General features: G+C 38.4%; 1 protein-coding gene across 1 annotated transcript; it reads left to right on the top strand.

Annotated features, from left to right (window-relative positions):
- Nucleotides 1-434: 434 nt before the first annotated feature.
- CEP57L1 (centrosomal protein 57 like 1) lies at nucleotides 435-11,258 on the top strand. The gene is made up of 10 exons (XM_019474605.1): nucleotides 435-576; nucleotides 2,299-2,478; nucleotides 3,069-3,190; nucleotides 3,607-3,723; nucleotides 4,015-4,092; nucleotides 5,848-5,946; nucleotides 6,662-6,739; nucleotides 6,848-7,077; nucleotides 8,760-8,904; nucleotides 11,031-11,258. Exons 1-10 carry the CDS (start codon nucleotides 435-437, stop codon nucleotides 11,256-11,258), a joined length of 1,419 nt encoding a protein of 472 aa, XP_019330150.1.
- The last annotated feature ends 1,293 nt before the right edge of the window (nucleotides 11,259-12,551 follow it).

Here is a 12,551-nt window from a genome sequence, read left to right as displayed (position 1 = left end):
ATGTAAAAAGATGGGCGTTAGAGCACTAAGGAGGGTGCAAATGAAAACAGGCTGTAAAACTTGGAATGCTTGCGCTGCAGGGAGCACTGAGAGGCAGACACTGAAGTCTGTAAAATAGATAATAGAAAATGTTGTTAATCCTTGACTTTTAAAAGGACAAAAATCAGCATAAGTTATTAGAGCACCAAGAAAAATCTTAGAAAATTTTGGGTGGTCAAGGAGAGCTGTGTTTAGTGTTATGAAAGGCATTGTTTTGGAATTGCATTAAAATACAGGATCCATCTGGGGTGTGTGTGTGTTTTTTAATTATTATTTTGGTGCACATGATCTGGTTTGATATAAACAGAGCCAGGGACAGCCCAGTGACATACTTTGAAAAGTTACATAGTCCGTTGAAGAGCTAATGGCATTAAATAGCTCTCTTTTTACAGGCTATGGATTCTGAATCAAAGAACAGTTTCATAGGAAGCTTTCTTCAGCCACCAGATAAGATGCTTCCTGCAGCCTTTGCTTATATAAAATCAAAGAAGTTGGCAGCTGTTGGTGGTGACAAGCCTTCAATCCCCAATAACCAAGGTAAAGCCAAAATATGTCCTTAAAGTGGTCTTTTTAATTGTTCCATGTGAAATCTCTTGAGCAAACTCCCCGTTCTGTTTTACTCAGTTCAATGACTTGCTGCGATTATCAGACTGACATTGAGACAGGATGTATATGTGTCCTGAGGGAGTAGTCTCCCTGAAGTCATATGTCTGGAATGGAAACTGCTGCAAGTCTTCTAACATCCTTATAAACTTTGGCTTTGAAAATTGTTTAACTTAAAATCGTCAGACTTCCTCTAAAAGCAAAGGAGAATGCTTCAAACTCAGCAGAAGCAGTTCATGACTTTAAATACAGCAAAAAAAGATCATTAGTATGGTACACTGACTTGAAATTGGCTTTGCGTAGTGCTATTCAACTCCCTCTAGCTTAAAATCACTTCTAAGGGTTTTTGTGTGGCATGATTCCTTAGGAGAACTTTTGAATAACACAGACTCTCAGGAAAGTTAGCAGCATGAAAGTTAGTCTGTATGATATACAGATGAACACTATGATTGTCCTGTGCCTTAGTTGATGATTGCTCCCTGGAGCTTACAGGACAAATGCTTAGTGGCTTCGCATATCTGAAGAGCTCAGTGAATCACAAGGATACCATACTTGGATTTACTATCATGGACAACTTTGCAATATTGCACAGACATAGCCTCTGTGTGTGTGTGATCATTGTTCTTCCATTTGAAGAATCTGTGACTTCTGTAGTAATCTTTTGTCATACAGAGTTTGGGCTTTTTGGATTAAAATGTTCAGTTTAATGTTATGCAGCTAAGTGTTTAAGTAAGAAAATGTTTGGCATGCCAATAGAAAGATGGAAGAAGTGGTCCCACTTCATCTTTCTGCTCTCTGGTATCTGCTTTTTGCCCTTTTTTTTTTTTTAAGTTACATTCTAATGGGCCTATGATAAGCTGATGAGAGTTGTTATGGAGCTAGCAATATTTGCTGGGTATTCCTCTACTGAGAGAATTGGTGTAGGGAAACTATCAAGGCTTATAAAATGTCAGAAAAGAAGCTTGACTTGTTATGGAACATATCTTAAACTTCCACAGGTGTGTATAGTTTTTGGAGAGCTAGTAGACTTTTCCTTGTAGCTGAAATTGCAAATTTTATTTTTGGCATAATTTTGATACATACTGGTTTGAGGCTAAAAGCAAAATCTTGCAGACTTGTTTCTATTGTTTAAAGAATCATCAAATACAAGAAACTAGGCGTTGAATTATTACCTTTTGAAACAATAAAGTTTTTAAAATGCATCCTCTACTAAAATGTCCCTTTGTGTCAGATTTCCCCCCTGTCCTGAGTCCGTTTTTTTTTTTTTAATCTGTCCACACCGGTTGCATTACACCAAAACTTGTGACCTAACTTGGGTACCTGTGTTCCCTGTTTCTGTGTAAACAGAAGTCCCAGGGTTTGTTACACTCAGTTTGCCACGATTTCTTTGTGCTTGCTACCATTTGGAGTGAAAATAGTTTTGCTCATAGGACCTGTGCTTTATACCTCAATTATACAGTAAACATGTCCATTTTCTCCCAGATATGTTCTGCGTATGTTAGTGTATTGCTGGGGAATATAATTCATTTTAGGAGTGATCCTGGGAAGAAAATTTGGGTAGTATTTTGCTGTTTGGTGTTTTGTAATAATAATAATAATAATAATAATAATAATAGGAACTATTACTTAAGGTGTAACTGTTGCATTGTTTGCTAGCTGTGGTGGCAGCCCTGAAAACTCTTCAAGAAAAGATCTGCCGTCTAGAGTTGGAGAAGTCACAGGCTGAAGATAATCTGTGCAGCCTTTCCATAGCGGCTGCTCAGTATAAGCAGGCCTTAGAGCATGAATCCTACAAAAAGGACACAGCACATCAAGAACTGATGCAACAGAGGAAAGGTATTTCTCTTGAGTGATAAGGTGTAGCCACAGCAACTCCAAGACTGCATAATCCAGGGAGTGTTTGTTTGTTTTGACAAACTGCTAACTAATGCACCCCCCTTTCTTTTTTGCTTCAGAACTGGGCGGGGGGGGGGCAGGAGCTTGATGATTGTGGATCAAGTTGAGATCTTTTTTTACATATATTAACCAAGTGTTGCATAACCCATAAAGCTATTTTAAAGAATAAGCAGATTTCAGGTGGTATGTTTAACTCCTACAATAAGCAAGCAGCTGCTTACATGTATAACACTGCTAACTTGAGAAAAGTGAGAAGAAGGGAAGAAATCAGATTCTGGTTAGGTATCTGCTGATGTAAATCAAAGTAACTGCAGTGCTCACACCTTTGGAATTCAAATTAGGGACTAGCTCTGCAAAAACATTTTGATTCTCATGTCCTATATATAAAATATATTTTAACCACATGAATTGTTCAGACTAACAAAACTTTTCTTGCATGTTTTGAAGACAGAGAATTCCTCAATGAGATGACAGACTGGCTAAATGTGTAACTCCATTGCTCTACTGAATGTCTTTGTTTCTCTCTGTAGATGTAAGTGTGCAGTTAAATGCAGCACAATCCCGCTGCTCCCTGCTGGAGAAACAGCTGGACTACATGAGGAAAATGGTTTCCAGCGCGGAACTGGAAAAGGAAATGGTTTTAGAACAACAGGTGAAGCCCTTTAGCATACTAACAAAGTAGTGATATAGTTAAAAAGTATAAAAATGTGTAAGATCTGAACTTTTTTATGGCCATCTTTTTTCCTCAGCTCTGCTCAGGGTGGTAGCAAATAGAAGCAATTTACTGTCTGACTGGGTGATGACAACCGTTCAATGAATTGTACGAAAAGACTCCCTAGGTGGAACTCCTAATGAGTAAAACCATGCTAATACTTGCACATTTGGTAGACAAAAAGGCTGCCGGAAACTTAAGTCTTCTTTGTCTGCCTGGTACTTTTCATCACTTTGCAATTTAAAAAATATGAAATTTAAACTAGTTAAACACCTTTACTGTAGCGTGTTTGGTTTTTTGCTGTCTGAAACAATTTCAGTCAGCTGCCAACTCCACTCTTGCTTACGTTTTTCCAGGCCCAGCTTCAGAAAGAGGAAGATCAGAACCGGTTGGAACTGCATGCAAAACTTGAAAAGCTTGAAATACTAGAAAAAGAGTGTCTTAAACTTGCTGCTACTCAGAGAATTGCAGAAGTAAGCATGCATGGAATGACAGTCTGAAAGTCATTCATTTGATATAATATGTATGGCATACTGTTAATAGTACTAAGTTTTGCAAAAGTTTCCTCTGTTAAAGCTAAGATCATAAAGCATACATGACTGAATGCCACCTTGGCTTCATTTACCATGAGTCTTTTTTTCAGTCTGGGCTTTAAAATTCCTACAGTCCTGTTTTATCCCAGATTACAATTGCAAGCTACTTCAGACTTCTGATTCAGCATGGCAAACTGAAGTGTGACTAATCATTCTTGCCTTCAAATTCAGGACAAGATCAAACACTTAGAAGAAAAGCTTTGTAAAGAAGAGCATCAGCGTAAGCTAATACAAGACAAAACTGCTCAGGTAGACTGAAAAGGTTTTATTTTATCTTATTTTTTATGACTGAAGAAAGCTATTCTCTCTGTCCAAAATACCCTTTCTTTTATTACATTTAAACTCCACATGTTTATTACCCAGGGAGAACTCCCGGAATGTTACGTAGACCAGTTATAAACTACATAGTAGAAAGCTTGCCAGGTGCGTTGTGTATCTCAATCAAGGAAGATTCTACTTGGTTTTATATTAATGATACAGTTCATCAGCTTCAAAGCTGCTATAAGCGATCTGGGTAGGAAATGAATTTCTAGAGAATCTGCAACTAAGTCAGATAACCTTAACTTACAGTAACTAGAAAGCGGTCATATAAGAAACGTTATACCCCAAGTAAGGTTGGTTATTCTGCTTGTTTTCCTCTTTTTGTTAAGGTCTGCTGAAATCTAATACATTGGACTATACTTGGAAAAGTCTTTAATCAGTGATACTGTTACATTGTTCACTAAGTGGGAGCTTGAATAATTCATTATTCTGTGAAGCCATAATCAGTTTGTTGGGCCACCATCCACCTGAGAGAGGAATAGTTGCCAAAGAGAGCAAAATCAAAGAAACCTTTTGTTAAAGGGGTAAAGTAGCTTCAGGTATTCCAAACCTCACTTCACTGAGAAGTAGCAGCCATTTTGAAAGAGGGCGGTTGTGGTGGCATTCCCTTGGGGCGGGGTGGGGGGATGCAGAGTTGAAGAATAATATTGAAAGAACCTAGCCATAAGTGAAGCTGACAGCTTAAATGAATTCATCACTGCTGTCAGTTTTTATACCTCATCCAAGGATGATGGGCTTCCATCAGTCCAGGAAGCCTGAAATAACATGCAGATTGTAGCCCAGGTATCTGACCACCTCCAGAATCCAGCAAAATGACACAGTTGAAAACTTGCAGGTTTTGGGGTTTCTTGCTTAAACTGCTTGCTACTGCAGAGCAGAAGGCCTAGTGTGGAGATTTTATCTTCTGAGAAACAGTAAGAATGACTTTCCCAGAGCAGATAGTCTGACTTTAGCAGTAGTATAAACATTTGCTCAAGAAAGGACTTAGATGTAGTAAACTGAGTCCTAAACTAGTATTAGTACCATCTTAGTTCACTGCAGGATCGATTTAGGTCGGTTGGATCTGGGTTGGGAAACACAGAGTGTGGGGTGGTTCACTTCCTTTTGATGACAGAAAAGCCAGAATAATCTCACTTTTGTGATGGACCTCCAGCATTGTTTAGCCGGAACTGTTACACATGCCAAAACAAAGTCCTTGTCCTATGTTTAATTGGGAATGGTTATTATCCTGTTTATCATGGGCCTTTATATCAACTTTGAACTACAGAGCAATCTGAGGATTGTCCAGCAGGTTTGACCTCAATGTTACACAGAAGGGCTCAGTTCTCTCTGCCCCCAGATTGTAAAATCTAAATGTTTGTGTTCTTTGGATTTTATGATCAGATCCCCAGCATGCAGCAGGATTGGCTTATCTCAGTTGCTGGTTGTCACAGTGGAAAAGTACAGCTGCTGCAGCTAAATATGAGGACTTCTAAGACAGAGCTGCAAGATCTGCCTGATACCCTGCCATCCTAGTAATCTGTTCATTTTTTAAGTGTAGCTTATGCCTTCCAAGCAGGACAGTTAATAGTGCCCTTAATTGGTTCTCATCCATGCATGAAAGAGGGAATTAATTAGACCATGTGATTTCATACTTCTAATATTACATTAAATGGTTGTTTTCTTTTTTGCTTATTCCTACAGCTTCAAACAGGATTTGAGATAAACAGAATTTTGATGTCTTCAGTAACATCTCAAAATGAACCTAAAAAGGAAAACGGGCAGAAGAAAAAAACTAAGAAGGTAACATGAAAGTTTTTATTACCATACTGTTGCTGATAGCATCTGACTTGCAGAGATAGGAATTTGTGAAAAACTGTGATGTAAGAGGCACTTGAGTTGTCTGCTGCACTTTACTCCATTTTCAAAGTGAAGAACAGTGCTGAATACCTCTTTTTTTTTTTCCTTTGGTAATTAAAACTGGGCTAGGGCTGGTAGCACCTCACCGGAAAACTTTCCCTTACCAGCATGACAGTAAGCTCTGTTACAGTCTTACTGCCATCCCCCACGTCCTGCCTTAGCTGCCTTTCAGTTTATCTGGCAAAATTAGTTCCAAAGCAATTTTAACTAGGTATCTTAAGATAGTGTGTTTTGGGGGGATTGCTGAAATCGAGAGAATTCATTTTGCAACACATGTTACAGGTCAGTCAAAATTTTGCAACTGTGGTTTTGCAAACTTAAGCAATGTTCAATTTCTTTAATGTCAACTTATTTGTCAAACTATCTGCTAAATGCATCTGGAACAAAATTTACTTGTCTCAGCTGTTGGAAAGTCCTAATCCTTCCACATACAGGAGGGAATTTTTTTTTTTTTAAACCAGAGCGAAACTGAGATGATGCCTTTTACTGCTTGCTTATTTGAATTTTACTTACTAAAAAAAAAATATTTTTAAGATTGTGCTGTTGGGTCAGCAGATTGAAATTACTTGTCTTACTTTTCCTGTCTATCTAATGGCAGAGAAATCCTACAATGAAGAAAACGCACCTTTCACAATTACATGTAAAGGCTGGTGAACTACCTTTTGTGGCTGGGAAGGTAAGTGAAACCAAATGTTCTTGCTAAATTGACATCTACAGTTTGAATAAGTCTCTTTACTGTAATTGTTAATCACTTCTGTAAACCACTTAATAATTCTGCTTTAAGTCTGTCGGTTCCAGCCATTCTGTTAGTGCAAACGTACAAAGCGTGTTGCATATTATGAAGCATCGCAACCCATGTATCTCATCACGAAGCCAAGGAGGAGCTACGTCTGGGATTTCAGGACGCAGTGCACTTTCGAAATCTGTATCCTCTTGTTCCACATCACCTACTGCCACCAGAAGTCTTTCAGACCTTCTGTTGGCCATACAAGATGAGCTGGACCAAATGAGCTTGTGAGTACTCATCCCTGGTGTTATAAGTGAAAGTGACTTCAGTGGTAGCCCTGTGAAGCTACAGGTCTGCTACAGTCGAACCTAGCCTGTTTTAAGTGTAGGACTACTTGTTGACAGAACGGCCTGAGCAGGCCTGACTGGTAGGATTTTTCTCATTCAAAAAATTCTTTCTATCCTGGTGTTTAACTGATCTTGTGAGCAAGCAACATACTCTTCAGCTGGGTTTTTCTGCTTCCGCATCCTGTACTTAACTGAGCTGCTACTGAAGTAACAGCTGCGGCAAATGAAAAATCCTTCAGGCCTGTGCTTTTTAGAAATTTTAAACATATTGTGAGATCTACAGAGCAGACCAAGAATGTTCTCCTGGAGAAGGCTGCAAAGGTAGCGTTAATGTTGAGTAGGCCGGCAGCATGCAGTCAGTCTGGGTGGTAGAATAGGTTAGTACAGCTGTGGCAGGAATAGTCCTGTCACAAGATCTAGCCTGTTACTTTGCCCTCACTGTTTCTGTGTTCTCTCCGTACGTGTGTACCTGATGGGTCTTTGTGCTGAGACAGTCTGGGGTTCATTCCCATTCCTTGTTGATAGCAGGAGAACTTGCCAGTCCTGTAAGGGGGTTGTGAAAGAGGGACAGTCTCCTGCCAGAAAATGGGCAGGGTGCGGAAGAAGCTAACGCATTAGATGAGAGTGTATGTATCTTTCTAGCCATGCAAGTAAATGTGGATTACAACTTGTCATGTTCTTAGGCATCTTCCCATTAATGCAAGCTTGTAGCATTGTGGGCCAAAGCTATGTAGCTGGTCATAGCAGACACGTCAACATGATGAGCTGTGGTTTGAACAGAGGAGGATGTGTTGGTTAAACCAGTTAGGGTGTTGATTAAACCAGTTAGGGTGTTGACACTGGTTTGAAATCCTTGATGTGGCAAATTTTAACCTGGCAACCAATCTCCTCTTCAAAAAGCTTTGGCTTACTCATAGCAATTCAAGGACGGGCTTTTTTTTTTTTTTAACAGCAACAACCAGTTGCTTCAATTAAACTGTCAAGGAGCAGCAGTTACTCAGAAGTCAGAAAAGAAACCGTGAACTTTGTAAAGAGATTATTTATCTAAGAGAGGGTCTCTGTTTTTGACTAGTTCAGATATCTAGGTATCAAGTAGATCTACACAATTTCTTTTAATTAAGCTGGTTAATTTAATTAACTAGCACACCTCACTGCAAATCTTTTTGAGCAGAATATTTTAATTTGAATTATCTGTCAGAAAAACTATAACTTAAATGTACTAGTTTAAACAGTACTTTTCCGTATTACACTAAGCTTTCAAAGTCTGCACTAAATTGGGCAGGAAGAGAAAATACCGTACTGCATAGCTGCTGTTCACTTTCCAAATTCTCATTTTGCACACTATTACACATGTAGTTGTTATGACTGTGGCAAGGGGGAGGACTAAGATGCACATCAGCTACAAATTTGGAATAAGAAAATCAGACCCACTGGAAAACCTCTTTCTTTTCTACTGTGAATGTGTTCCAAATTAATGTGTATTGTGTGAGGGGGTAAATAAATGCTAAATTGCTGTACTCTGGACAAAATGTCTAGCAACTCCTGCAGTACACTGAAAGTATTGGAAGAAATCCTAGAGACTATATCATGAATACTTAGTGTGCCATTCGTATTTTTAATAGTGAGCATGAAGAACTTCTGAAGCAGATACAGGAGACTCAGGACTCCAAAGTTCGTGAAGACCTAGAAGGGGAGCTGGATTGCCTTGTAAAACAAATGGAGATTAAAGGAGAACAAATATCCAAGCTGAAAAAGCATCAGGCTACTGTAAGAATAAGATGTAAACTCTCTAGCTAGGAACGGTCTAGTTGAAAGGCTGCCACAACTCTGCCTCCTGTTGTCATTAACTAGAATGTCACTGGAATGCTTAAGCCAGGATGTTCCAATATGAGTGGTTATAATTAGGCTGCTAGCTTGGTGTTCTTGTACCTCCGATTCCTTCTTTTGATCAAGAAAAAGTGCTTACAGCTGGCAGCTAGGTATGCATGCTAGTGGGAAAACTTCCTGCCCTGTGGCAGTTCTGCAATACAGAGCTGGGTTGCTTAGTCTGTCACTTCTGCTCACTGTGTTAAGACAAACTGTTGAGATTTCATTCCTTTGTGTCCTGTCCCTCTGGGGAATGAGAAGGAAGCTATAATTCCTGTACAGACTGGATTAAATGTCTTTTATATTACTGAAATATTGAAGTTTTTTATTAACCAAATAGTCTGTTGACCACAGCTTCTCCAAAGTCATAGCCAGACGAGCCTTTCAGTTTTGTTTAACCCCTAACCTGTACGCATTCTGTCAGTATTTGTTTTAGAGCCATAGATAACAGCTTTTCAAACATGCCTATATAGAATCACTCTTCTGTAGATGAACAGCTTAATCCTTTTGTAGCAATTTGGTTTGGAACATATAATAAAAAATGCAATCCATAGTTCTGTCTGATAGCTTTCTATTCTTCATCTTATGTTTCAGGATAAATAGACTCACCTAAGAACTTCACTTATACAGGAAACAAAATAAAACTCAGTGTGAGACCTTATGAAAGGGAGAGGTGATAGTTAATTTAAATCTGACCAGTTTTATTCGTGTTCATTCTTTGATAGATTTTACTCACTCTAACCTTTTATTGTCCACGTAATTGCAAGCACAAAAGTGCTTATGTCAAAGTAGAATTGTCAGAGTTGCATGTTAGCAATATGGACAAAGGACATGGACTGTTGAGTCCTCACTGCCTCTCTTGGCAATGTTAACTGTTTTTTGGATAAATCTCTTACGTTCTATAGGAGCTAACAATTACAGTGTTATTCCTTGCCTCAGAATCTTGCTGACTTCATCCTCCAGGAACCTTAGACAATGGACAACAACTGCACCTTTGTTTCTTCCTTTCGCATATCTTTATGGCTACAGTCTGCCTTCATTTTGGGATGATGAGAAGAGGAATAGCACATACAATGTGGTGCAACCTTGTTGTCATCCTTGCCTATTATCAGGGTGCAGATCTGCTGGCATCTGTGCTCTGGTACAGCCTTATCAGAGCACACGCCTTAGGGTCATGATGTAAATAGCACATTCTTTGTGTTTGTCTGTTTGATTACTGTCCATCATGCCCTGGTTATCAATACAGGCCACTCCTGTAATCCTTGGCTTATATATTTTTTTTTTCTGGTGCTTTTGCACACAGACATTTCTATTTGTGTTTTGTACAGACCGATCTTAATATTTCTGATGCATATTTCTGCTTTCAGAACATGTCACACTAAAAGTGCTGCAGTCATCTCTGTGTTTAACAGTCAATAATATGTTCTAGAATGCAATTAAAGTTAATTATTTTTAAAAATGGACTTAAAGCCTAAATTGGCATATGGAATGCTTCCAGCCTAATTTTGTCTTTGGGAGTGACCTTCTCATGCCAAGTGCAAGTCAAGACTTATTATTTGACATTTAAAAAACCATTCTTTAGCAATATCAACCCTATTTATTCTGTTTTCCAATTTTGTTGTGAGGCTTCAAAGTCAACTGCTTAGATACAGTAACCAATAATAAACAGTATACATTTTATAGGTTTGTTGGGGTTTTTTTTTGTTAGGGTAGTACAATCTGAAATGGAAAAAGACCGTTGTAAATATAAATTGGTAACAGACGATATTCTGTCTCTCTCAAGCAAGCATTTTTACCTTAGGGAGTGTTGGGGTTCAACAACCTGTTGAGTGTGGGTGAGGTCAGTTTTCTGTAGTGCTTTCTGTTACAGCGAGACAACTGTATGCAAAAGTAGTAGGTTTTAACTTCTTTTTTTTTAATGTGTCCCTTAGACATCTTTAGTTTGGAGTTTGGTAGAAGTCCAGTAAGCACTACAGCTGCAGGTCTTCCGAGTATGTAACATTCTAATTAGTAATCTTTCTTCCTAGGTGCAGAAATTAAAGATTAAAACTCAGAAATTGAAGCAAGGGGCAGCTCATGTCAAACTAAAGTGTGGTGACCAAAAGGAAAAGAAGATTGCGGTCACTGTAAGGGAAAGTATGTCTAAATCTTGTCCTGGGCAGAAAAGCAGAAGCTCTCTTCAGCTGCTAAAAAATGTGCAGAAACTTCAGTCAACACTGAAAAAAGATGATATCATGTGGGAACAACAGTTCTGAAGTTTACTGTGTTAGAAGTTTTTGAAGTTGTCTGACAGCTAGTAAATTTTTAATTTCAAAATGAAAACTCAGAAATTGAAGCAAGGGGCAGCTCATGTCAAACTAAAGTGTGGTGACCAAAAGGAAAAGAAGATTGCGGTCACTGTAAGGGAAAGTATGTCTAAATCTTGTCCTGGGCAGAAAAGCAGAAGCTCTCTTCAGCTGCTAAAAAATGTGCAGAAACTTCAGTCAACACTGAAAAAAGATGATATCATGTGGGAACAACAGTTCTGAAGTTTACTGTGTTAGAAGTTTTTGAAGTTGTCTGACAGCTAGTAAATTTTTAATTTCACAAAATGCCTTTTAAAAATAAAATAAATACAGCATTTTACATTCTAAGCTGTCTACTCACTACTAGGTCAGTTTCTTCACCTCAGAATTAACTTTCATGTGGGGTAGCTGTAATTTGACTGCACTGACTTTGTAATAAAGTGTTTTCGTGGATTAATGAAATGCTTACTTGTTAACTTGTCAAATAAAATTTTATACCTTTTTTACACTTAAAATAGTATGCGATCTTTGGTGTCCTGTTCCCCCTGGTGCCAAGAAGATACTTAGAGCTTGCTTTTCCAGAATGACTTGGGCTAGTGCTTCTGTTAAAATAAAAACAGTGGTTTTCCTTTCCTCTAATAACTGAAGATTCAGATCATTGCAACTGAGGCAGAAGAAGAGGTACTGTCTCTTATTTATCTACTTACACTTAAAATAGTATGCGATCTTTGGTGTCCTGTTCCCCCTGGTGCCAAGAAGATACTTAGAGCTTGCTTTTCCAGAATGACTTGGGCTAGTGCTTCTGTTAAAATAAAAACAGTGGTTTTCCTTTCCTCTAATAACTGAAGATTCAGATCATTGCAACTGAGGCAGAAGAAGAGGTACTGTCTCTTATTTATCTACTTTTTCATTATTATTATTATTATTATTATTTATTATTATTACTACTCTATAAGCTTTATTGACAGTCTTAGTATTAGGGCTAGGGATTGTATTATTATTATTATTATTATTATTATTACTACTCTATAAGCTTTATTGACAGTCTTAGTATTAGGGACAGCTAGGGATTGGAAGCACAACCCATGACTTGGTTAAACCACAACAACATGAGAGTGTTCTTGATGAGTGCAGGGAAGGGGCCTGTACCAAAAGCTTGGATGCTTGTCTTCTCATCAACAGAACCTGCTTCTACCACAGTATAAAATAATGGAGCTGTTATAGAGGAGACCTTGAACTGCGTACCAGTACATGTTGTGGAAT

Source organism: Aptenodytes forsteri, unplaced genomic scaffold (genome assembly GCF_000699145.1).
Source record: "Aptenodytes forsteri isolate BGI_AS27 unplaced genomic scaffold, ASM69914v1 Scaffold217, whole genome shotgun sequence".
In the NCBI taxonomy this organism is placed as follows: domain Eukaryota; kingdom Metazoa; phylum Chordata; class Aves; order Sphenisciformes; family Spheniscidae; genus Aptenodytes; species Aptenodytes forsteri.
Note: the sequence above shows the minus strand (reverse complement) of the source record. Positions and strands in the feature narration are given on the sequence as shown.